Source organism: Eurytemora carolleeae, unplaced genomic scaffold, assembly GCF_000591075.1.
Source record: "Eurytemora carolleeae unplaced genomic scaffold, Eaff_2.0 scaffold1456, whole genome shotgun sequence".
Classification (NCBI taxonomy): Eukaryota; Metazoa; Arthropoda; class Copepoda; order Calanoida; family Temoridae; genus Eurytemora; species Eurytemora carolleeae.
The window spans coordinates 1-27,571 of record NW_019397341.1 but is presented as its reverse complement, the minus strand read 5'-3'; the positions used below and the strand labels follow the sequence as shown (position 1 = coordinate 27,571).

The 27,571-nt window shown below is 31.1% G+C and overlaps 4 protein-coding genes across 5 annotated transcripts; 2 read left to right on the top strand and 2 right to left on the bottom strand.

Moving 5' to 3' along the window:
* Positions 1-2,814: 2,814 nt before the first annotated feature.
* LOC111713621 (protein obstructor-E) lies at positions 2,815-8,291 on the top strand. 2 transcript variants are annotated; one of them, XM_023488530.1, is made up of 10 exons: positions 2,815-3,478; positions 5,277-5,358; positions 5,461-5,544; positions 5,648-5,767; positions 6,654-6,737; positions 6,827-6,912; positions 7,047-7,159; positions 7,241-7,322; positions 8,013-8,081; positions 8,188-8,291. In XM_023488530.1, exons 1-10 carry the CDS (start codon positions 3,419-3,421, stop codon positions 8,215-8,217), a joined length of 810 nt encoding a protein of 269 aa, XP_023344298.1. In that variant the 5' UTR covers positions 2,815-3,418; the 3' UTR covers positions 8,218-8,291. The 2 variants fall into 2 exon arrangements, with proteins under 2 accessions (XP_023344298.1, XP_023344297.1); XM_023488529.1 differs by having other exon boundaries at positions 5,277-5,367.
* LOC111713622 (cytochrome b5) lies at positions 8,217-10,851 on the bottom strand. Its single transcript, XM_023488531.1, has 6 exons — positions 10,746-10,851; positions 10,264-10,320; positions 9,237-9,351; positions 8,925-9,009; positions 8,620-8,682; positions 8,217-8,316 (listed from the first exon to the last, which is right to left on the bottom strand). The coding sequence occupies exons 1-6, from the start codon at positions 10,818-10,820 to the stop codon at positions 8,301-8,303; spliced, it is 411 nt and encodes a 136-aa protein (XP_023344299.1). The 5' UTR covers positions 10,821-10,851; the 3' UTR covers positions 8,217-8,300.
* Positions 10,852-17,020: 6,169 nt separating this feature from the next.
* Positions 17,021-22,475, top strand: LOC111713624 (uncharacterized). The gene is made up of 8 exons (XM_023488534.1): positions 17,021-17,086; positions 19,460-19,564; positions 20,183-20,215; positions 20,330-20,385; positions 20,906-20,949; positions 21,501-21,563; positions 22,186-22,255; positions 22,337-22,475. The coding sequence occupies exons 1-8, from the start codon at positions 17,082-17,084 to the stop codon at positions 22,390-22,392; spliced, it is 432 nt and encodes a 143-aa protein (XP_023344302.1). The 5' UTR covers positions 17,021-17,081; the 3' UTR covers positions 22,393-22,475.
* Positions 22,476-23,133: 658 nt separating this feature from the next.
* Positions 23,134-25,029, bottom strand: LOC111713623 (uncharacterized; the record flags this gene model as incomplete). The annotated part of the gene is given in 6 exon segments (XM_023488533.1): positions 23,134-23,333; positions 23,600-23,751; positions 23,863-23,925; positions 24,372-24,479; positions 24,634-24,750; positions 24,915-25,029. Coding segments are annotated over 6 exon segments (598 nt in total), but the record flags the coding sequence as incomplete, so codon positions are not given.
* Positions 25,030-27,571: the final 2,542 nt, after the last annotated feature.

Below are 27,571 nucleotides of genomic sequence, written 5' to 3'. Positions count from 1 at the left end.
TCTCTTTTATGGAAACGTCTCAGACTTGCCTCATTTCCAAAGACTTGGACTTTTTTCTTGTTTTTTTTTTCTTCGGATATATTTTCTTCAGGACTAATTCCTGTGATCTCATTTCTTGAAACTTTATTGGCAGCCCTATAATATGTTAGGAAACTGCCCGGTACTGGATGTTACTGTTAAATAGTACTGGCAAAGAGAATAGAATATATATTAGAGTGGAATTTACTAGAAAAACGTGTAAAACGGCCATTTTGTTGTACTGTTTCCATAATGCAGGTGTACTTCACATATTTGTGATATATAACCTTTTGGGCCCTGGAACATCATTTTATAGAAAATCTAAGCTTAATATTATAAGAACACCAAATTATGAAATAGACTGGTTTGAAAATTGACCAATGATCATTTCACATAGACTCTATATGCCTTTCACTTTACAAACGATGATTTTACTATGACTATAACGATGACTTTATATCAAATAATGTTTTTTATTCACCTAATTCATTTTATAAAGTTTATTTAACAGCTTTAACAGCCAAAGAGAATGGAATATATTAGAGTGGAATTTACTCGAAAAAAGTGTAAAACGGCCATTTTGTTGTATTTGTTGTGTTTTTTTCATACTGCAGGTGTACTTCACATATTTGTGCTATATAACCTTTTGGGCCTTGGAACATCATTTTATAGAAAATCTAAAATTAATAAGAAAACCAAATTATGAAATAGGCTGGTTTCATAATTGATCAATGATCATTTCACATAGACTCTATATGCCTTTCACTTTACAAACGATGATTTTACTATGACTATAACGATGACTATAAATCAAATGATGTTTTTTTTTCACCTAATTCATTTTATAAAGTTTATTTATAGACACTTAAATTCAACTTTAAGAATGGATTAAAAACATTTTCCCTGTGGAATACTTAATAAATAAATTTTTTTTAGTTAAATAAAGATAATACTTTTGTTTTGGCACGCAGGTAGCTTGGAATTTGCTAATAAGGGGGGGGGGGCATTTTTGGGACCAGAAACAAATTAAATACTTCAAGATAGAAAAACTAAAGTGGTTTCCTTGCTTTGTTTTTAAATAACTATTTAATCCATTACAAAAGACGACATTGTGAAACGTCAACAGAGTAAATACATACTGGATTTCTGGAGAAGACAATATTAGTTACTACCTTTGTCTACCCGAGAAAATGCGTCGAATTTGAGTAGATGTTCTGATGAGCTATCCTTAATTAGCAAAGTCGTTGGTAGGAATTATGAATAAACAAAATTGTTTCCCCAGAAAATATACAAAATAAAAAATAAAATTGATTGTTAACTAAGCTTTGGAAAACAATTTAAGATTTTCAAAGACAGCAATATTTTTTTTTGTCAGTAAAATAAATTTCTTTTGGAATTCATTCATACGTTGGTCTTTTCATTATCATACATTCAAAAAAAGGATAAAACATTTTAGTCTTGAGTTTCGGATCTCTAAAGTGCAACTGCATTAAACGAGTCGACAGTACACAACATGTTAACAGTGAAAATATTAAACTGCAGGAAAAGGGCATCACATCGAGTTCAAATTGACAAAATAATGATGCGTTATTGTTGTAAAAAGCAAATTGATATTCAAAAATGCATTTTTTATTTCATATACATTATATTTGACGGAAATATTAAAGAAACTGTTTTAAGTTTCAAAGTTATACATCCACAAATGAAGTGACTGAAAGTAAATAACGTTCTTCAGAGATGTGTAATACAGGGTATTAAAGCCAGAAAAACTTGCAATAATTGCAAAAAAAAGTTTGTTCACCTTTGCAGATTTGAAGAAATGATGCAACACTGCCCTCTGCTTATAATCGTGAGGTGTCTGTTCTCACTGGAGAGAGTAGCAATTCCATCAAAAGTTTTACGTCATTATATTTGTCTTCATGATATAAACAATTCCTTAATTTTTTATAATGACGACAATTGCTTCTAATTAAAACCGCAAATAAGGTTCAAGAAATTGTGCTTTAAAAAATGTTAGTAAGTGTAATGTGACGTGACATGTGCAATTGCAATGCAGCGTATGACTTTTTTAATTTTCACATTTTTAATATATATAAACTATTAAAAATTATCCCTTATTCTCATAATCAGGAACCCGGGTTCCTGATATGTTGTCAATGTGTCCATGTCTAAGACCTTGTACGCACCATAATACGGTTCTCGATCAATGGTTGGGTTATGTAACTACAGGGCAACATCAGTTCTGGTTTGCGTAAAGATCTGAGTGGCCGGTTTATATGAACAGTTACAATTTAACAAATATTGAAGAATGTCCCACAGCCCGTATTTCCATTACAAAGAACTTTTTTTTAAATAATAGCTCATAAGCATTAACAACTTTTTTACCATAATAATGAGAAAAAGGTTTCAAAATTTTAAGGCACTCGTCGCTTAAAAAGTTTAATTAAACCATTTCTAAACTATAAAATCTAAGACATGAGTCTTTTTAGAATTATGACTTTAAAACAGCGCATAAAAGAACACCAGATGTAGAAATTTGTAGTAGATCTTGGAGCATGGGCTACAGCGTTCATATATTAGGTAAAGGTTACTTCCAAAATATTGATCTTGTAGTACTTGTAGGGTTGAGCAGATATTATCGAAACAATATATTTCAATTCACTAATGATTATCTCTTATGAACTTTTATATCTTTTTGTTAAATAATTTTACGTCAACGCCTTAAGATGCTTTCCATTTTACATTCGACTCCAGCCTATCTAAAGTTTTTGAGTGAACCAAATACACCAGTTTATTTTGTGCTTCCGTGATGTACATACATCTAAACTTAAGTGTAAATTAATCTTTTCTTCCACGGTAACCTCAAAGGTTTATACTTGTAAATGTTCATTTATAATGCACGTAGAGTGTTCTGAGGAGGGAAACAAACAACCCCCCCCCCCCCTAAAATCCTGTAACCACCCTAGCAGTTGCGAGACATCTTGAAAATATTCTGAACCTTATATTATGCGGAATTTGTTTTGCCAAATTTCAATTAAAATTCTTGAGACAATAAATATCCCTTGAGTCCTGACACATTTCCAAATTGAGCTCTTTTTGTGGTTTAAAAACTATCGGAGATAGAAAGCATTTGGTTCAGATTTAGACAATTTTGGAAAAATTTGAAAAATTTAAAACTAGTATAAAATTAAGAATATAATGCGTTTGGAAGTTATGAAGGGAATGAATGAATACCGAAAATTATTTCAAAATTCAACGACGTCTCTCAACTGTCATATTTCGTGGAACACCCTGTCTCGTGAAAAGAATTCAAGACGAGGAGATGAGAATCGAATGAAGGATTAAAAAAGATAAAACATATTTTGGATATTTTTAATTATGCATTTTTTAAAAGACCAAAATGCGGTTTGTTTACTTAGGATTGCTCTTTTCCTTATACGTTTGGGAAATAACTTCACAGGTTTGAATTTTCTCATTCTTTATCTTACTTTTTCTATTCCTATCATGAACAGTCAGGCCTGAACCTAGAAAGGATGGGCACATAGTCCAAAATATGAAGATACGCCACTCAGCCAACTCATCTCACGAAGTGGGGTTTATTCAGTAAACATACTGCAGGGTCTGAAGGGGTTTGTTTTAAACTTCGATTTTGGCACATATTTAAATCATATATTTATTAGCTATTTTGCCGGCGTACACATCAATACTAAATGATCTGAGAGATAAAACAAAAAATAAGAAAGTAAGCAAAGGAAGAGCTGGAAAAATATCTCGTTTTTAAGAATACGTACACAAACAACCCCAATTTTTTTATTTGTACAGATTTGCCCAAAAATTGCCTGCTGTACGAGATGTACTCAGTAAATGAACCTCTACTAACAACTACTGTGTGGGTTCAACTTTTTATACATTATATTTCTCAGTCGCCTGGCTACTTTCAAGCAGAGCAGACCTATCCTATGTGGTCCCAGAATTACAGCTGGAGAAGAGCTGAGTTTAGTTACGCATCTTATATCCTACAGGGAAGCAAGAATTGTACATATGCTACCAGTTTTTTACTCCACCAGATGTGATGCTTTGGAAGATTCATCTCAAAAGAGCTTTCAGGGCTCACTCCCCATTTTCTATAAGGGGTGCAGTTATGGGTTTTCCTTAATTACCCTAACTGGGAAACAGTAGAAAATGTAGGAACACAGGGAGCAATTCCCTATACCCTTCTTCCTACAAATTTCCTAATCTCTCTCCTCTACCTTTTCCACAACTCGGATGTCAAAAGAACTATTTGTAAAGGCCTTAAAGTGTAAAAACAAGAAACAAGATGAAAGAAGAAAAAAGAAATTGAACAGAAAAAAGTGGAGGGGAAATCTCTTGACAGTAGAGATGGGGGCTTAAAACAAGATAAACAAGAAAGAAGAAGAAAGCTTTGAAAAGTAAAATTAGCGGGATATTTGAGCTTTACACTATCTAATTTTTTTACGGATAGCAAATGAAGACAAATATACAGGATATCCTACTCAAAATAAAAAACTGCCTCCAAGAAAAAAAATCATAGAATGTGTGTAGAACAGCAGTTTACACAAGCTAAGTGTGTTACATCTGCTTCAAGCAAAATAGAAAACAAAACAAGGGTATTGGGTAGTGACCTTGGTCCCAGAATTGGTCTGAGATACAGGGCTCGGAAAAATAATTCTTTCTCTTGCAATTTGGCTAGTTGCAGGATCATCCTAAAAATTCATTTATTTTCATTTTCAAAATTAGCAGAAAAATTCAGACATCTATAAAACTATGCATCAATTTTCAATTTTCAAATTTCTAATTCTGTGTTTTCAATTTTATCCCTCAATTTGAAGATTTTGTAACCTAAAGTAACCAATCATAATTTATTTGAATGTCAATTTTGAAATAAACCTTCTGTTGCTTGATTCTGTGCTGAAAATGTCCATTTTGGTCAATTTGCAATAGTATGTTTTGCGTAAAAATGTACGTTTTGCGCAAATTACTCAAAACAAATTTAGAAAAACGTGCAAAACTTATTGCGAAAAAGTTTGCAAAAAAAATATCTGTGTGAAAAATACGCAAATTTTGCGCAAAAATAATATGGTAATTTCATGGAAACCCTAGGTGCCACATTCTTTGGCATTTACTTTCTCTGATCAAAAACTAATTTTAAGTTGTCCTTGCATAACCACGTTTATTTGGAGATGGAAATTAAAATAGTGTCTACTTTTTTCATTCCCAACATTTTTAATTTTGTTAAGAATGAGTTTCGAGGAAGAAGGCGAAAAGTGTTGAAAAAAAGACCTGTTCAAAGAACCCCGAATGCTTTAGAGGTTTCCAATGGTATAGAAAGTATGCCTTAAATTCCTTAAATCAAATAATTAAATCAACATTATCAAATTCAAAACAGCAACGAAATTTAAGTCTTTGTGACGTAATGTTTAGATCTTACTGTCAACGCCAAAACCACTGACCTCTCCAGGGAAACTGGTCAAATTATAAACGATGTTCAATGCCCAATTGCAGAAGGTAAAAATGTATATTGTATATTTAACTGCAGTGTACTTACACTATACTACACCCCCGAACAAGCGAATATATGTTTAATTGTTTAAGTTTTTTATCTGATTAGGGCTCCAAGTTTATCCTCATCCTGACTCTTGCAACCATTTTTACAAATGTACAAATGGTACTCTTACCCTAGAAACATGTGGAAATGGTCTTCTTTTCAACGAAGCAACCTCTCTGGCAGGTAAGAAACTTTTATAAAACGATTAAAGGTTTCCAGCAGTGAGTTTAAGTGACCCTTAACAAAAAGATGGTGACCGATTTACAACGGTACCCTTTAAACCTTTGAATGTTCATCAATTGGCCAGAGATCTCCCTCTCAAATATTGCTTCATGGATTTCTATAAAGTATGAACCCAACTCAGCTGACGTTTCTTATGCCCCGCAAAAATACCGATATATTTTTACTATAAAGCAATTTTTAAAATTCGTGGTTAAACATACATTTTCTCAGGCGCGTAGTGGAGGTTTAGCCTACGGGGTTGCACTTTTGCCGCGTGTGAGCTCACCAAAAACAATTTTGTGCACCCCCCTAAAGAACCGGTTTTAAGAAAAGATGAAGTTTAAAATCTATACTAATCTACTTAAAGGCTGACTATTAGTCATCTGAACATAATAACCAATCATTTTAAATGAAACCCCGCGAAAAAAATATTGTAAATAACTAAGGTACAAGAAAGAATTTGAGAAATATCATAAAATGGACAAATTGTGACATTGTCGATTGGTAAGAAAAGTAAAAATCTTAATATAGAGCCTGCCTCTGGCTCTAGCATGTGCATGTCTAAGGGGCCACAGGGTACTGCCCCCCTCCCCCTCCAATACGCGCCTGCATTTTCTTTGACTTTAAGGAAGTAAATATTAATATTTTTAAATATAAAACCGCTATGCAAACAAAGTGTTTAGCGATTACAAGCGTTTTTGTCGATTGATAAAAAAAAATCCTACATCCTGGATCAGTCAAAAGTTTTAAAAATGGTAATTCGGGGATGCCCCTCTTTAAATGGAAGATCACTTAAATTACGCTTAGAGTCCCTTTAAGTTACTAAAGCTTAATACCTACTACCTAGGTGCTGCTGAAAATCACTGTTCCTATATTTGGCAAACTGATTGTGGAGAACGAAAATCAGATACTACTCCTATATCCAGTCCAGGTATTAAAAACATAAAATTCGAATACAAATCATAATAGTATCTCAAAAACTCTTTTAAATATCAAAATCTATCGGTTAGTTCGTGCTAGGTTGTGAATATCAAAATGGAATTTTTCCAAGTGGCGACGGATGTTTTGCGTCTTACACAAAATGTGTGAATGGGAAGCCCTCGGAGGTAGGAACCAACTTATTATGAATAGCACAGAGGGATTGAAATTTGAAAAAAAGTTTGTCAAACTGCAAACCAAAAATATCCAGATAAAAGTTTAGCATACAGAATTACTTCCAATACAAGTATATAATTGATAGGTATACTGTCAACTGGGGTTAGCCTATGATCACCGAATTCATGCATGCAATTGGCCCGACCAACTTGTAGAATCTGCTGGATGTGACCCTTCCGCGGCATTTGGCGATTTTAGGTAGATTTTTTTAACTGATTCATAAGAGAAAACTTACAGTCTCTTATTAGCTTGCTCTGTGTTTCTGTATAACTATTTTAGGTGTCCAACGAATGAGGAACTTTCTCCGCTTGCAAGGCGTTTCTTTCCTTATCCTAGGTTTCCTATACCAAATGAACCTAAGGTATTAACATGATCTTAAAACAGAATAAAATATGTTAAAATAGTAATGGCACAAATGTACGAGCGAAATATCAACATTAAATTTGATTTGAACATATCAGTGCCTTTTTCTTAACCTCATGGCTTCGATTGCTGTTTACTCTATTCCGAGCTTTTCAACATTTACTCTATTCCCAGCTCTTAAACATTTACCCTGATCTCAGCCATTCTACATTTACTCTTTTCCCAGCTCTTCAATATTTACTCTATTCCCAGCTCTTCAACATTTACTCTATTCCCAGCTCTTCAATATTCAGTCTATTCCCAGCTCTTCAACATTTACTCTATTCCCAGCTCTTCAATATTTAAGCTATTCCTCGCTATTCAACATTTACTGTATTCCCAGCTCTTCAATATTTAAGCTCTAAACTGTTTAGTGTTTACACTGTTCCCCAGCTCTAAACTTTTTATTTTTTTCCCAGCCAGGCGTACTAGGGGGTGGGGGCGGGGCTGAAACCTTGCGTACCCCCGAGGCCCCCCTGGCACCCATGCTTAATATCTTAATCTCACGTACTTTTCTTGGCGCGCGCCAAAAGTTCATCAATATTGTACCTGACCCAACAGGCCACCTGGGATTTGTGCAATGTGCAGTAAGACCTAAAATTAATAATGCGATCAAAAAAATTCCAGTTTTCATTTACTCTATTCCCAGCTCTACATTATTTGTGTTGATGGAATGCCCCGACTCAACTCTTGTGGCGAAGAAACCATATTTGACGAGGTAGGAAATAATTAAATCTTTTATTTAAAATAAGGTGAAATTTTTGTATCCTTTATATGTTTATAGGTTCTATATAACATGATTAAATTCTAATATATATATTTAGGAGACTCTGGGATGTGCTCAAGAGTTTTAGATGTTTATACCACTATTTATTTTATTTATTATAGTAGTTAAATACATTCGGTTGGAAATATAAAAATGCTCCTAGTGATTGCTCTATCCGAAAACATATCTGAAAAACAACAAACTAATATAAGAACTTTTTTGCTTTTTTAAAAACTTTTAACACTGAATAAAATATTACTGAATTACTGAAATTAAATGTCACATAGTTGTTAGAGAGATAACATTGATAAAATTAAAATATGGAAACAATTTTTAAAAAGACAGTTGCCAAATTTTGGCTTTTTAAAATCAGCCTAATATATATAAACACGGCCTTAATAAATGCAAGCAAACAAATTAAAGGTTTGGTGTGGTTTATCAATTCATTTTTGTTACATTCTATCCTTCATTACTTGATTATTTTCAATACCTGTAGATAAAGGCGCAACCAAGGGCCAAAGACATGGGTATAAGATAACTAGTAATCCAGGAACTAAAAAACAGAAGTGTATCCACCAAGCAATGAGTGTTAAATAATGATTAAATTTACATACTTGGCCCAATATTTTGAAAATCCTTGGCCCAATATTTTGAAAATCCTTGACCCAATATTTTGAAAAGCGTTGGCCCAATATTTTGAAAATCCTTGGCCCAATATTTTGAAAATCCAATAATTTTTGGTGAAAAAGTATTATTATTATGTTTATTACAAATAAACGTAAGTATTTATTTAACCTTTCTTGAGTCTGGACTTGCCCGGTGCCCCAAGATTTTGGTCCCAGGTCAGCAGATCCAAATGTATCGTCCTCGTGAATATCTCCTTTATTATTTAAATGAAATGAGATAAATCATTGTGTTGATCTAGAAGTTTCAATGTCTTAGTTACAACGTCTTACAAGGTCTTACATTACGTTGTAATACTATTTTATGTTGTAATAAAACAAAGAGCCAATACAAATGCCAAAATTGAAAATCAAAAGAATTGCTAATTGTTTAATTTGATCAAAACAAATATTCATTAAAAAAGAATATAACAATTAAATTAACCTATATAATATTCACTGAGCATCTCACGAGCATCACTGGAATGTCCAACATCTTCAAAGCTTTCAGATGCATTTGTTCCAGCATTCTCTAGTAGTATTTCCTCCCCACCTGGATGCTAGACAAATTATTCGAATTTTGTCATTATTTAATACTATTTTTTCTTTGATATTTCTCGATTTGTTACATTTGCATATTGCAGGTGATATAACACTCGAAGGAAGTACAGAGTATTAAAAGTTGTCTAAAGGTTTATGGTAAACTCAAATTCCATTTAAAATACAATTCTGAGGTAGTTTGTAAATTTCTTTGTGGAAATATTTAAAGTTAAAATATTGCCGTTTTTATACAAAACATACATCATTCATTTTCTCAATTTTGTTTTCACGATAAATCAATGTACACATCAATAAAGGATGAAATAAAAGTTTGTGTTGTGAGACTTATCAAATAAAGCTCTTCTTTATAAAATAAAATAAATTTTACAATAAATAAAAATTCAAGTCCAAAAACCAAGTTAATTTGAAATGTGTCTAAATTTTTTTGAAAAGTACAAAAAAACAAATCAAACAATTTATTATAGGGTTCATGTTTATATCTCAAATATATTAAAATGTAATTATCAAAATGCAATTATCTTTTTTGGTACATAAAAAAAGCATTTTTTTCTCAATTTATTTTGCAGAAATTTATTGGAAAATATTTATTCTATTTTGTTACAAAATTTTATATAAATCTATTGACAATTTAAAGAAACCAAAAAATCAGAGAAAACTGTAAGTGCAAATCTGCACCAAATCAAAGGAAATAAAACATCTTAAATCTATTCACTGTTTACACCTTATGGTCAATTTTTCAATGTGACGAAAGATATGCGGAATTCCCAGTGAATGACAGCAATTAAAAAAGTGTCAAACTTGGGAATGTCCCAAATTACCACTCATTTGGGAAATTCACCAAATTCCTAATTTCTTGAAAATCATAATTGCTGTCAGGCCATGTAAACTCCTTTACCTAAATATACTCTTACCTCGTCAAGAAACTGTGTGATATCATAGACTTTATCATGAATAACCGTCCAAACCGACTACAAAATAACAAACCGACTACAAAAATAACAAACCAACTACAAAACAAAAATACAAAAATAACAAACTTTTGTGTGAAAAAAATTTATTTAAGTAAAGAATTGTCTTATATTTTTGTATTGTTATTTGCGGTTTATTTATTTATTTTATCAAAATGCGTTAAGTTTAGTGTTGACATGAATACGCTACATCTTCAAAGTTAAAGTGATGGAAATTCTTTTATTAACTTTGCTAAGAATTCATATTACATGTACTAGGCGAAATGTACCTAGTTGAAACAAAGCTATATTATGGTTTTTAAGAATATACATGCATACAAAAGTTTGCGATGAAAGCTTTGTACAAAAATTGTTACTGCCATGGGGGGGTCCAAAAATCGTTCTCTAGGAATATACCGGAAAACACTGCCTTATTAAGTATTAACCTTATTTGCTCCTTTCAGTATGTTATGTTTCTTCACCTCCTCCATCTTATAAATTTTAACAGCGTCAACCGTCATTTCTCTGAAGAAAAAAACTTTTTGAAATTTCACTTTTTGAAGAAAAGAGATAAACTATACGACAGAGCCTTTTTTGTTTTTCATTCATCAATAGATAAAATAAGTGAAGTGTAGGGAAAATGTATTTTCTAATATAAATGAGTCATGGTTTGGTAAAGAAGGAAACATAAAGACAGAACAGTTGTCTAGATGTCGCATCCTTTCTTGGTAACCCTGTAGAAAATAAATGGTTTTTTATGAACAAAATATTAAAATATTACAAAATCAAAGTTTTATGAAAGATGAAAACTGGTCAATCGTGTATCGAGCTCACCGAGATTCCCATTTTTCCTTTTAATTTTGTTTTACACACTTTAAGTTAATAATAAACAGTCAGGCAGCCATACAGATAACCCAATGACTGATTCCAGCATTACTTATTATTAGTGCCTAATGTATATCTAACTTATTTTAAAATGCCCGTCTTGTCCTGAAATTTAAAGCCACAGTGTTGCATGAAGAGATAACAAGCATGAAAGATAAAACGTTCTTAAATAAAAACAAATAATAAAGTGCACACATAATATCAAATAGAAGAAATAGCAATCTGTATAACTTCAATAATTTCCAAATTTTCCATAATCCTTTATATTTTATGAATAAATATGACAAATGACAATATTTTTTAAGTATTATTGTAAATAACATAAATAGTTAACCATATTTTTTTCCTCTGGCTCTATGGCTAGGAAATTTTTAAATTCCCATTTGGAAAATTGTATACTATATTTTCTAAAAGATGTTAAAATTTTTCCCTGCCCCAAAAACCAAAGGATAATATGGCACATTACACTTTGCACATTGCACAATGCTAATTGTATATTTTTTAAATCTAAAATCACTAGGTTTCGACATCGATTATGCAAGAATAAAAATTACTCAATTTTTCCGCTGTTTTGAATGATCACATTTTTGGACAAAAACGAAAACCAAAAATTCAATCGTTTACACATTTTTCAGAAGAGTATTCAAATATTAATAGCGAGAACTTCCACTGGGCCTTGGGAATCCCTGATCCTTTAGGGTCAACCTGTCAACTTCAATTTCAACGATTGGGTTTAACAATTTGGGGTTGGTTTAAAGTTAAGTTTACCAACTAAAATTCCAAATTTTTTATAAACCTTTTTATTTTATGAATGAATATTACCAATGGCAGTAATTTTATATTGTAGTTTTTAAAAATAAAAAGTCACTTGGAAAATTTTATTTCAATTTCCATTTACTTTGAAAAATATTAAATTAGTTATTTGTAAAGAATTTGAGTTATCATATCGGCCACCGGAGGTCGCTGCGTTTTTACTTTTAAAAAGAAATTGTAGTAAAAAAATTCAAAATCGTCCATACGCATTGACGATTTAATATTGGAGAAATCATCGTGAGGCCTAACAAAAAAATCTTTCAAAAAACTAAATATGATACATCATCTTCTTGGAAATGTCATGCTGAATTCAGATTCAAATTCTGAAACCTTTTATAAAAATATTAAAATTTAAAGAAGTTATGGCTAAATTCCGGTTTTTTAACTTGTTAATGTTTTAATGAGTTTTTTAGCTCTAACATCACTCGATTTTTATTTTTTTAAACGCTTTTCAAATTTTAATTCAGCATAAATTTCCAAGAAAATTATGTATAACATGAAAATTAAAGAAAAAATGCTTTTCATGTCCTTACGGTGAATTCTCCGATATTAAATCGTCAAATCGCAACTCTTTGGACGATGTTGAGATCTTTTTTGATTGCAATATCTTCTTTAAGTGAAAACGCAGCGACCTTCGGCGGCCGGTTGGCTCAATTCCAATATTGGTCACTTCTAACAATTGTACTTTTTTACTCATTTTTTTTTGTAAATTTAATTGTTTCCTTTTTCCTTTTTTTGTTTATACAATTTGTCTTAACGAACGAAAGTTTTCGTAAACAATGGCGTCGTTAAGAAAAGTTAACGAACTAAGACACGAACGATTTTAAATTGTTTACAATCGTTCGCATTTTAATGATTAGTCAGACTATTTTTTTTGGAAACCCGGAGCCTAAGTCGACCTGACATTTTACTGAACGACCGATTTTACTCAACAAACGATTTTATTTAATTGAATGGTTACTTAAAAAAGAATCGAAATAGCTGAAAAAGTCAACGACATGATTCAGAAAACGAAAGAATTCAAATTAGTATACTGAACGACTGAAAAAAAACGAACGACATGTGTTGTTAACAAACGATAAACAAACGAATAAAAAAAGAACGCGTCCATTTCTATTCGCAATAGTACACTATTAACTAGATCTACAGGATAAAAGATCTAAAAATACAGATCAACTAATAATTTAATTACTCGTTTACACTGTTACTGTCACTGCAGCGTGCTTCTGACAAGCTTACTTTATACTGCCAACGCCTGAATAAGCTAAAAACAATTATAGTAAATACAACACGCGCGAAAATGTGTGTTTTTAAAAATTTTATACAAGTGTACAAGAAAAAAATGCTAATTATTTTTATTATCAAAGAAAAATTAGGATGCCACAATTTGTGTGCACTCTAAAAAATGCAATTTTGGTCTTTAGCATCAGGCATCAAAGTTCTTCTTTCATATTTCAAATGTCTTCTTTCATTACTCAAATTTTGTTAAATATTTTTCAAAATTACAATCTAACAAAACTTGTTAATTGCTTACACATTGTTCTCTCAGCATGTGTCAAACTTTGTTATATGACATCTTTCTTTTGTCATGTGACAGTTTTCTTTCATTGTAATTAGCCGATATTTTAGTTTGTGTAAGATTAAACAAATTTTGATTTATGATCAATCAAACGTTGAACCATCTGCCGGGCTGGCACGGCTCGCACGGCTGGCTGGAGGGGGAGAATCAGCTGATTTTCTAATTAGTGACAGGACAGTTTAGTCTGTTAGCCGACAGCGCTTATACCTACGTTAATTCGATCTGGAAATTTGGAGATATCAAGAAGATTTAAAGGGAAACCTCCAAGAAATTGGAAGAACAAAATTAAAACTTGTTTAAGCCTTTGTACACTCTCTCAAACTAATGCTTGCATTTTCAATGCTTTGCTTGAAAGAGAGTATAAATGCAAAACCAAATCTTCCATAATTCAGACTGAAGAATCTACTTCTACAAGAATCAAATGTTGTCTAAATTGGTGATTAATTGATGTCCAGTTCTTTAAGCTTTGAATTGTAATAATTAGTGTATTATAAACAGCAAAACTTATGCTGCATGAGTGCATGTTACTTTAAAGATTTGTATTATAGATCTTATATTTCTGCCTCATGTATTTGTATTATAAACAAATGTGATAAACTTTAAACTTATGATGTTTAAATTTTTGTTTTTATCAATTGCATTTTTGCAGATTTATGCGTTTTAAAAACTAATAAATTGTATAAAAAAATTGAAATTTTACATAACAGCCGGATATTTATGTAACAAACAATTTGAATCTAGTTAAAACAAATATTGAGAGAATAGGTGGCGCCACCTGTAACAACCTCTTTTGACGGGTCAAGATTCAAAGCTGAATAATCATATAACAAATGATTACATAGTTGCGCAGTAAGTTGAAGGGACATCCAACAAATTTTGACGCATGCTAATTTTTAAACCGCGCAGTGTCGCTGGTTGAATCGACATGAAACAAACTTTGTGAGATGATAATTATATGGAGGCGCGGCACAGCGAGCGTACAAACACCGGTTGATAGATCATGTAACAAACTTTAAATTAAGGCGACTGAAAATACATTCAACAAAATTTGACGAATGATTCTACTAAGGTGTATTTGAGTCCGGTGCTCCAACAAATTTTGTTAGATGAAAATTTGAGATTTCTTAGAGTGTGTGTTATATTTCTCCTTAGGTAATGTACACATTGAACTCCTGCTGTTTTGCTTACAAAGAACACTGTTCAGTGTTCAGTAAGCAATGTACACAATGAACTTCGTAATATTTTGCAATTCAGAAAAATGTATGTCACGTCATGAAATACTTATTCCCACTGGGATCGAGATTCAGAGTTTTTGAATTTTGTAGATTGAATTTTTTCTTGGAGTTTTGAAAGTTTTACAAACAACCGCTCGATGGAAATATATGCGTCGGATTCATGAACTTTTTTGCTTTGAGGTTGGAGATTTATAACATAGAGAATAGAATGTATAGAGAGGAATTAAAAGAATCTCTCGGTATGAATTTTTTCAGTCCCTTTCAGCCTGAAAGGAAGTTCAAAGTGTACAAATCATGTAAATGTTCACAAATTATATGCAGTAGAGTACATTAATACAGTATGTTCCCTAGACTATTCATTTCAATTTCGAATTTTTTAAACTGTTAAATAAACTTTATATTGAATTAGTTGAATTAAAACATCATTTGATTTATAGTTAAAACGGAAAATCATCGTTTGTAAAGTGGAGTCTATGTGAAATGATCATTGGTCAATTATGAAACCAGCCTACTTCATAATTTGGTTTTCTTTTAACAATAATTTTAGATTTTCTATATAATGATATTCCAGGGCCCAATAGGTTATATAGCATAAATATGTGAAGTACACCTGCAGTATGGAAACTGTACAACAAAATGGCCGTTTTACACTTTTTTCCATTAAATTCCTCTCTATATATTCTATTCTCTATGGATTTAAAACACTGATAGAACTTGAAAAAACATTATTGCATCAGCTATGAAGCCTTTTGGGCCAATTGTAGAGGTCATACTATAAATACGCTACACTATAAAAACGCTACACTAAAAAAGCGCTACACTAAAAAAACGCTACACTAAAAAAACGCTACAATAAAAAAACGCTACACTAAAAAAACGCTACATAGGCTATATTCGCTACAAGTTTATTGCCTGTTTCTGTGTGTGTATAAGTTTATAATTTATAGAGATATATATTCGCTATATACTATTCAAAAATAAAATATATATAAAATATATATAATTTATATGTTGTTTTAATTTGGTCACCACCTTAAAATTTTCGTAACCATGTACATGGTAACAAGTTCAAGGTATTGTTCAGTATAGTACTACTCCCCTCCCCCCTCAATCCGTATATACAGGTTGGCGGTCACCACACAGTATACACCTTTTCTTTATACACATTGTTTACTTCAGTAATTATTCAGCAACCATGTTAAGAGTTTTGATTCTGTTAGTTTATTTTACATATATTGTAAAAACTTTACCAAGTCTTCCGGAACATGAGTATATATCTCTTAAATTATAAACTTATGATTTATTTTCAATTTACGACTATGTGAATTTTAAAATCTTATACACAAACAGAAACAGGCAATAAACTTGTAGCGAATATAGCCTATGTATCGTTTTTTTAGTGTAGCGTTTTTTTAGTGTAGCGTTTTTTTAGGGTAGCGTTTTTTTAGGGTAGCGTTTTTATAGATACACCATTGTAGATTATACAATCAATCTTATTTTGTAATGCTTTTACAACTTTAAATATAAATATATGTCAATTCCTGTGAAGTATGCAGTGTGCACATTAGAATTTGAAATAAAGAAAAGAACTTAAGAAATCTATTTAAAGGGGATGTTACGTAGTTTTATGGAAACCCTCCATTGATAGAATGGCATGTTTGATTCACAACGGTACCATTAAAACGTTAATCTGATCAATAATGTGGAAGATAGTGTCGTTTTTCTAGCTTGCAAAGTGATTCTGTTAATTTATCCTTTGTTTCTTAAGCAATAAATTAGGGTACCGTTGTGAATCAGACATTCATTTTTGCACGTAGTCACCTTAAAGAAAAAGAGTCACAACAGTTTTCAGTTTCCAGTCCGTTACAGGCTATAAGTGAGTTTTAGGAAACGACGATGCAGATTGTAGGAATCCTTTTTTTTGTTGACTCTCTACAAATAGGTTATTATACCTTACTTTTTGCAAAGTCCATTCTTAATGCAGAATAATGTATTCAACCCACAGATAGTTTAGATCGTCTCACATCCAGCATTGGTTTTTCTTCATTCTAAGTACGTCTGGTGTATCAATTTGTATAATTATATAAAAATTAATAGCGGGTTAAAAAAAATTATAATAAAATATGCTTTTCAATGTGTGCAGTGGCTGTTGCTATATTTATATATATATATATATATTAACGGAGGCCAGGCTAGGTTTCTAGTATCCAAACCATCCAGTATGGTGTGGAGGACAGAAGTACTCGGACACAGTAGGATACCCTGGAGCAATGTTGTAAGATATATCTTCGCTTGATCAGGATTCAAGTCCGTCAGCCCACAGCTAGAGGTTGACCTACGTGTATAGCTGTGTCGCTGTGTACCTGGATGTTTTTTTTCTTCTTCTAAATAATTGTTAGCGGTAGAGAACCGAGCATGCCTCCAATACGGTTCTAATCTTTAATCTTTTTCCAACCTGAATTATTTAGATTAGTATTTAGATTTTCTCTAAAGGAATTGAGTCTTTGGAACAAAATCAAATATTTAAACCTCAATATCTTTAGAACCCGATGTTGTAAACATTTGATATTTCAAACTCAGATATTTGATTTAACAGAATTCATAGTTTGAAATATCTAAGGTCTGCAACATTTGGTTCCAAAGATAAAGTGATTATAAAATCAGAGTTTGTGGCAAAAACTCAATTCCTTTAACAATTTCAGCTCCAGCTCCAGCTGTTACATTAACATCATTTATATCTTAAAATAGAAAATGTTTATGTTTAAGTAGTTTAGACAACAGCCTACCAGACTTGGCTCTGTTTTCACTAAAATCAAACAATTATAATTTGCAAATGAATGGTCTAATTTCTATAAATTAATAGTGGGTAAATGAATATGTTTATCTGAAAATTGGGAAAACATAAGAAGGAAAATTAAAACTATATATCTTTATAATCTATATATAAATTTAGCTTTTTGCTCACATATATATATATATGTAATCTAGTACATATATATAGTCTAGTACAGTATATATATATATGTATGAGCAAAGAGCTTTATTATGTACTAGGCCTCACACAAAATTTGAGCAAGATCAGTTCAGCCATTTTGACGTTTATTGGATTCAAATAACAAACACCCATACATGCATAAAAAATACATATATATGCATTTAAACAAAATTCTGTTTTATAAACCTATTTGAGCCAAAGTAAATCTTATTCTTGGGGTAATTGATTATTTGTGATTTATTTTGCACCCTTTGTACTGTTCGAATTAAAGCATAAGTAAATAAATGTGTATGGCCATACCCTTGTTTTTTGCATGGCATAGAGGAAATGAACATAATTAACTAAAGAAGGGGGCTGGAGCCTGGAAGGCTAGTGTTAAAAACAATTCTTAGTCTTAGTCACATTTTCTTCATTTTTTCGCCCTCGCCATCTTCAAACTCTCTTAAGGCAATATCATCTTATTACATTATCGAATCCTTGAGATTAAACCCCTTTTTTGTCTCTGCTATTTAATTCTTGTTTGCTGGATTAATTATTGTATATAAAGTCCTTTAACGTGGATTTAACGGTTCTGTCAATATTCCAGAAAACCGTGACTTTCGCTAACAATTTTTCCTATTAAACATAATTTTTTCCCCCTTTTTATTAAATACTTTTTTGCCGGCAAATACATTTTTAATGACGAGTCTAAAACAAACAAATCCGTGAGTTTAAAGATTGTTTAATTATAAACCAAAACGCGCAAGATTTCAAATGGAAGAAACCGAATGACTCTAACTCTGGTTAGTCCTAAGTGCTTTAAGCCATTTTCGACGGAGTTTGAATTAGATATCAAAATATGACTTTAAAATGTCGATGCGTTAGTTTTACTTGAAGGGCATAGTAAAATATTGATTTTTCGTAAATCAAGTAAAAAGCAGTTTTCTTTTAATCACAGTTCTTTATGTCCATTTTCTATAGAAAATTGTTGTGGCTGGCCTTCCATACTACCGAACCCGGCATGCAATTAAAATTTTTCTTCAAACAACTCTTATTTTTGTTTTGTTTTCTTTCTATTTTTTGTGTATGTTTCTACAGTAGCTTTTTTCTTACTATTTAAGAAATACATTTTCATTTATTAAAGGGAGTGACCGGCTATGTAAGGTAGTTGAACTGAGTATGCAGTGTTGCGGAAAGCTTCTTTCGGATTCATTTGATACATATGAAACTTTTCTAAGATCTGTAAATCCTGAGTTTGAGTGCAAATTCGATGTTCAAAACTCCTACTTTGGGGGTGGATACGTTTCCAGAATTAGTTTTTTTAAAACTATTAAATAATTTGCGCTCAAACTCAGGATTTACAGATCTTTAAAAAGTTTAATATGTCTCAAATGAATCCGAAAGAGGTTTTCCACAACACTGCATACTCAGTTCAACTACCTTACATAGCCGGTCACTCCCTTTAAGGTCTTTTTAAAACGTTTGCTTAAGATAACTAATTATTTGATAAAACTGGAAGGATAAGACATATGTTAGGAAATAATACGCATGTCTTTTGATATTTGGTGTTCGTCTTGGCAAATTCAGATTAGAATAGAAAAAAAATTAAGTAAAAAAAAACAAAAAATGCTAAATTACGAGAAATGGTTTAATACCAAAAAATTATTATTGTAGTATGCCAGATCTATCCGATGTAGGGCCTCCTGCAACAGGGCCTGGACTTCCTCAACGGGTTGCAGAGGCCCCTCCTCCTACAGTTAGGATTTTTATAGAGCACAGGTAAACAACACGCACAAGTTCTAATCTCGATCCATGAATACTGAATAGGTCAATAAATTATACTACAGTGAAACCCTTAATAACGGATACATCGGAAGAATTTATCAAATGTCGTCTTGACTGTTTTTCAATGAGTTTTATACTATATTTCGTAAAGGAATTGAGTTTTTGCCACAACCTCAAATTTTCTAATTTCTATATCTCTGCAACCAGTGGGTTTAACCCTTTCATATTTCAAACTTAGATTATTTGATCTAACAGAATTAATAGTTTGAAATATCTAAGGTCTACGACATTGGGTTGCCAAGATATAGGGATAAGAATATTTGAGTTTGTGGCAAAAACTCAGTTCCTTTCTGTATTTGCGAAAATAAATAAACAGTCATGAATATGCGGGAACAGTTTTAAAGAGTTCCATATAATCATTTAATTAAAAAACGAAATATCTGCAACATTTCATTATCAGAAAGTGAAGAATACGACATTTGATGAATTCTTTCGATGTATTCGTTATTAAGGGTTTCACTGTATGTTTTAATGGTCTTTTAAAAAAGTTAACGAAATTTAATCGTTTTAACGAATTTAATACTTTTTATAAATTAAAATGATGAATTTTAGAGACGGTTGTGAAGTGGTTGACTCACTTATCAGGAAAGTTAGATATTTAAACCCCAGAGGGTCAAATATAAAATCATGATATGTGTTTTATCAGATAAGATAACACGTATATTCAGTCAGTATCAAATACTAACTTATTGTTTAAAGAGAAATTCTCTTAGTTACACCGGAAGCCGATATATCAACAGAGGTTGGCTCTGACGGTAAGTATTACAGGTGTTTTAACTGGTTTAACTAATAGTTAAATAGGACCATTTTTAAGTTAATAATTTAAGCTCGGAATTATTTAACAAATGGCAAAAATTCATTGGTACATTATGATAGTTCTAAATGCAAAATAACAAGCTTTGTATCATGTGATTTTGTAAAAAAAAAGTATTAAAGTTTATAACCTAATTGTTATCTTCTTGCGCCCTTCACTTTATTTTATTTCATTGTTAATGCTATTGATATCAGTATCACCCAACTCCTTAGTTTTCACTAATAAAATAAAGGTTTTAGTGATTGTTAGTTTAAAAAAATTGGTTTACTCCTTTTCGGAAACCTTATCAAAAAAACGTTCTCTTACTAGATAGATTTAAACTTAGTAAATTGTAATTGTTCTTTATTGACTGAATTCACAAAAAAACGCGGATTTATTTTTGATATGAAAAGAATAGTTCATAATTTAATTAACTCTTTTCTTGCAAGAATATGGAAATTAAAAAAGTGTTTTTTTTTCAGATGCCTTTGAAATTAAGATTAACGATAAGCTGATGTTTTCTAAGGTAAAAATGTGTGTGCATACATATATATTTATTCTACTGATGTGACTTTGTGAAAACATCTTTATAAGCTATGTATGCTCTTCTGCTGCAGTATAGTTTTATACATATTTTTTGTACTAACGTTTTGTTAATATCAGAAATAAGTATTACTGCAGAAAAATACATGATTTGTTTGCATTTCTGCATACTATTTCCATTTTCTGGAAATCAAATCACGTAAAATTTAAGCAAATTTAAAAAATTTTAAGAAATTCTACAGAACAACTTTGGAGAAGAGCAAAAAACTTTAAATTTTTGCAACCAGATAAATTTGTTACTTTATATTTGCAACCAAATAAATTTTCTATTTTATATTTGGGTTGGTCGTAAAATCAAAATTAGATGAGCTACGAGGTCACATAATCTTACAAGTAATTCTTCATGAATTTGACCTTTCAATTATTTGTAGATTGGATGCTTCTTATGCCTTTACCTTGTTACATTTCTTAGAGATCATACTGTATTATACTATTTTCTAAACACAAAATTATTCTATTAAACAATTCAAATAGAAAAAGCTTGGTACCTACCCATCAAATGAGGAAATAGCGGAGATTGTTAAGTGGGGAAACAAGGTAAAAAATGATATTATTGAACATTTCTAATAATTTGTTTTAATTACAGCCATTTCACTTTACTTCACCTTAACCTCGATTGAAATTTTAAACCATGATGGTTTGTATTTTCTAAAGTTAATTATTGGTATTTATGTACATGGTGTCCCAATTAACATGGGAATTCAGAGACGACTTGAAAGCCGTCGTTTATTTCTGATATTTAATGCATGACAAAGAAATTATCAAAACAAGGCTGTACGTCTGACGAGCTTTCTCATATAGTGGTCTTCCTTCCTTGGATCTTAAAAACTGAAATTTGTTCAAACTATGCAATATCTCCGTCAATTTTCAAGATAGAAAAATAGTAGACCACATTTTGAAAATCTTAAGACCAAGCGTTGTCGATATTAGATGTTTTTATTGAATCGTAATTATTGCGGTCATGAAAAAATGCCGCATGGATGGAAGACGATATAAAGGTCGTCACTTAATTCCCATGTATAAGGCACAAAATAAAATATAAACGCTGTAAATAAGTTAGTATATTGCAAGTCCATATTTTGGGTAAGGTCAGTTATATTGTGTAATTTCCAGTAGAACACTACAGCAATTAAATGTAAATAAAAGTAAATTTGTTAAGGGAAAATCTTTTCTGCACTTGAATTTGTGCAGTGTTGCCGAGGGCGGGGAACCAAGAATGGTTATAACAGGTAAAACTAATTTTTACGTGTGGTTTTCGGTACTTATGAATTACAATTAATATGTTAATTTTTCCAATTTGTATATTTCAGACCGAAAAAACACACCTTTGCCGAAGAGAGTTATTATGTCGTGCACAATATCATGATCGATAAAATTGTTATAATTTATTTCATCGACATTTGCTTGTTGAAGATAAACCATTTACTTTAATAAATATAAAATTAATAATTAAGAATTTTTAATGTATATTACTATATTATAAAGATTTATTCACACACAAAGATATAAATACATATATAAATGGTGTAGTTTAAATTTGTTTAAATTAATTTTTGAAAATATGCAAAATTATGCACAAATAGACGACATTGATCATTACTCATTACATAACATATTTATCATTTCAGTTATTACGTAATCATCGGATTACGTATATAATATAATAATAAAATTAAAAACTAAGAATTTTAAATGTTTATTACCTTGTTATTTTGAAAATATTTTTGTTAAAATGAGTTTCGTTCATTTACAATATGTCACAATAAACATGATTATTAGTGAAAAGTCTTTGTTTTCAACTTCATTTGCAAAAATGTGCATTACAATGACGAAGAATTGAAATTATAGTAAAATCATCTCGTCAATAACGAAAAAAGGAAGTTATTCAAAAAGATTGTAGATAAACCATTTACAGTTACTTCATTCTTTAATCGGAAAACAATTAATTAATTTAACAAGCATATCTATCAAATTTGTACAATATTTCTTAAATTTCTTTAACAGAATATAATTTAAATTGGGGTAACTGAAATTCTGACAAATTTTACAAGAGAAAAATTTCAGTACATGTGGCACAGCATTTTAATCAAGAAATATTAAATATATATTCATTTCAAAATTAATTTATTTACATAACTTCACAAGATGGAGTATTTGATTGCCGATTTTTAAATTTTGTGAATAATAAATTTTTTTTACATTTAAATAAAATGTGAACTACGGAAGGCATTGCTAATCTGTTTTCACATTATGATTATATCTGTTTAAAGATTAATATTCTCAGCAACTCTACTTACAGGTTTGTATCTAAAAATAATAATTATAGTATGAACTTATAAATATAACCATAAAATAATGATAAAAGTTAATATTTTGTATTTTTTTAAATAACTTTTATTTTTCATTTTTTAAAATATTTTTTTATTTTTTTATTACAGTCTACAGAGCCATTAAAATTTATCTACCAGATATAATTAATACTTTTAGTGCTTTTAAGATAGATCTTTTAGCAGTCGAGAAAATTTTTAAATATATCGGGAAGTTAGTGAACTTGTTATTTGTAGGAATATTACCTTGTTTCCTCCAGCTGATTAATTGCTGGGCAACAGCATTTATAGCAACACGAACTAGAAATGTGCAGAACGACGAGGGGGACTAAAAACTGAATCAGATTCAATCCCATTCTTACACACAGTAGTGATACAGAGACCAGTTCGTGCATATTCTAGGATATCAACAAGGATTATTAAAACATTTAAGAGGACTTTTATAATACTTTTATTGATTAAGGAGAAATGTAGATATTATGTATTTTGAATTTCTCAAAAAATATTACCTTTACATTCATGTCCAGTGCGCTTTTAGAATTCAATTGTGATAGCCAAAGCATAAGACATTCCTGATCGATAACAAAAAATTAAGTCTTCTGATAATAGCTTTTTTCTCACGTTTTGCTAAATTTAGTGTACATTTATAGCGGAGAATTTTAAATCTATAAAACAATCTGAATACCAAGTTAGAATTCGAGGTACGTTCTTAGTCAACGATCAGTAGACATTAAAAGTGTATCATCTATGCTGATTTATTTATGTAGAATTTGGATGTAATTTATCCTTCCCTTTGAATCGCATTCTTTCCTAAATCTGTACTTTGACAGTTTTGGTAAAATAATATGAATTTGATTAATAATTCATTTGGTATTCTGCCAAAAGAATAAGCTCCATCAGATTAGAGAACTTTTTACGCGCGTATTTAAAAAAAGTGTTTTGAGAGTAAACCGTATACAGTATTATGAAAATAAAAAACACATATGATTATAACTGTATACATTAAATGAGTTATTACCTGAATGAGAAAAATGAAAATACTGATGTTAGTAATCACTACCAGACCAATATTAGTCTTCACTCCTACTAACTCAGATGATGGCATGGGTCGGGAGCTTATTGATATCTTAACACAAATTTTTCATTTTTTATTACAAAAAAAGCGTCAATTGATAATAACATTAATTCATTAATAATTTGGATAGAAAACCGCACTGAAAAAATGTACAACTTAGAAAAATAATTACAAATTAAATTAACCGACGTTAACACTATCTTACCTTGCAATAGTTAATTGTTCCGAATATTGTGAGAATGAAGAGAGGTAGAATAATAAACGTACCAACTTCTAACCCAAACCAAACCTCATTGTCAAGATAAAACTTTGAAGTCGGCCGCTGAAATACGAAAGGTTGTTAATTTTTTTGGTTTGTTTTTAGATGAATTTTTATATTGAACAATGACATGTAAACAGAAATCTTAGAATCCATGAGAAAAATGTTAATTTTCCAAGCACTCGTTTTTAAAAACTTTTTAACGTTTGTTATGTTGAGTACACTACCTGGGCAGAAAGTATCTGGAAGGCCGCAAGAAGCGTAGGGCAGGATAATGCAAGGAGAGTAGATATTAACTGAAAACATGTATTCACTGCTCCAGTTATTGTAGAGTACAAAAACCTGAAACATAATCATAGATTTTTCGAGGAACTCTTTTCAAATTAAAGATAGATTTTAATGAAAACTTATTTTATCTACGATAAAAATATTTAGGTTTTACTCCACAAAACCCTTTTTTTTGAAAAATCTCTAGTTCTGCAGAATAACAAAACAATCTTTAACCGTTTACATAAAATACACTCTAGCAGATGTAACTATATTTTGACCATTGAAATTAGATAGTATAAAGAAAATTTAGAATTCGTTCTCTTAATTCCCATGTTTATTAGGCCCCCCTTTTCCATATGCACAATGCACACATATTTGAAGACCATTTTGCGGGGATCATTGATCATGCATCTGCCGACCAACAATGATCAACTTATTGTATTTTCATCAGGGAATAAGAATAAAGGGAAGGGAAATGGCGCTGGTCTGGCATGATAAAGCCAGTCGCACTGCTTTGCAGTCGAGTTCGTTATCCCACACGAACACTCTTTTGGTACAGACAACATGAATACAGTAAAGGGAATTGCAGAACAATGTCGTCAATTATAATTAAGCTTGAATCACGAGTAGTTTATTGTAAACTTTAATCAAATTATATTCTTTGCATGAAAATTTGGCTTATAGTGTTGACTTAAATATTTAAATAATATGTTACATGCATATTAAACTTATTTTGAAGTAAACAATTAACAATAAACAAATGTACTCTCCTAGACTGTACAAATACCAGATTCTTATGAACTGTATATACCTTCAGTACAGGGGCGTAGCCCCTGTGTTCCCTCTAGACATGCACCCCCCTCGGCCCCCCCCCTAGAGCCAGAGGCAGGCTCTAATTTATTAAACTTACATATGTATTCAGATTTTTTATTTTTCTCATCAATCGACAATGTCACAATTTGTTCATTTTAAGATATTTCTCAAACTATTTCTTGTACCTTAATCTTATTTACATTTTTTTCGCGGGGATTCATTTAAAATCCATTTCAGTCACTCAGAACAAGATGATTTACGCCGAGTTTTATTAAGCTTTTAATAATACTGTCTCTGGTGTAATCTACAGTGCAGCGCAACTAAGGGGGGGGGGGCGAACCGAGTTTCGACCCCCCTCTCGCCCCCTCCCTCGCTTGGCTCCAGCATGATCATGATTGTGAATCATTTTTTATCAAATTTTTTCAATTAAGAAAAAATACCGAAGTTTTTCTTTGGTGCTTCGCGCATCATTTCTAATAGAATTTCTTACTATTTTCTCGTTTTTGACTTAAAGAAAGTCAGTCTTAATTTATCCTCTAAAAAATGTATAATGTTACTTTGCATGAGTATTACAATGCATATACCATTTAAGGTTACACAAAACCTGACAATCTAAGAAGAATAACAATATAGAATTGTGAAGTAAATATGACTAGGCCAGGGACTCAGAGACACTAAGAAATACATGAGAAGAAGCTAAAAGAACAGATTTTTTTGGCGCTTCGCGCACATTTCTCAATAAATAACTCATCCAGATCCAGGTTAGGGTTTAACAACCTATTGATAGTATACATTATAAAGCTGTTTGAAGTATATTTTTGTAAACACAAGAAACAATAATTTGGTATATTATTGAGCACTGACAACATTTTAAAAATGCTGTTTTATATGTTGTTTATGATTGGTAATTATGGTCAGGGTGGTTTAATATAGATTTTGAGCTTTATTTTTTTTCCTAATATGGGTTTTATAAAGCGGGTGCACATCGAGCGGGGGAAGGCAGGCGGCCATGAGCCACCACTATTTCCCCTTCCGTGCCACATATTAGCTTTTTTCTCTTCCGGCAGCCATGAGCCACCACTATTTCCCCTTCCGTACCACCGCATTTGACTCTTCCGGGAAAAACTACTTTTTTAAATGGTATATTTAGGGCCTTTAAAGTGTGATTTTTAAAAATCCAGCCGCATCACGCAATAAATTTATATTTAGATCTTTATATTTCAGTGTTAATATGTAATAAGGATGATTCCTCTTAATGTAAACTGTAAAACTTTTTTCTTCCAAATCTAAATTCTGATATGCCTAAAAAATGGCTTATTTTTAAGAGCAATATCAATTTTAAAAATGACGCACCATAAAATACACTTTAGTTTTGAAGGGAACCCTTGTGTGAAAATGTGCAATGTGTTAAGAGAAAATTGCAAAGGAAACTTTTTTTTTTACAAAATCTGTAACGCCTAAGTAATGACAGTAAATATTGTGATTTTAATAATTTTTATTCTTCAGACTACCCTGAACAATTTGTCTCTGCTCCCACAATACGAAAATTGACTTAGTTTACCTGCTAAAATCTAAATTAAACTACCTCCTTTTTTTACAATTTCAAACAACTTCTTTAAATGTCGTCTTCTTAATGTGATGGCTATTTATCTATTAGGCAAAGAAAGAAACATGTTTACGATTGCAGAGAATAATTAATATTACTTCTCTGCAGTTCCTGCAGTAGTTTCTGAAGTCTCATTCTTTGTGGGCAACCCTGAATGTCTGAACCTTACAATATATTTAAACCTATCAAATTTTG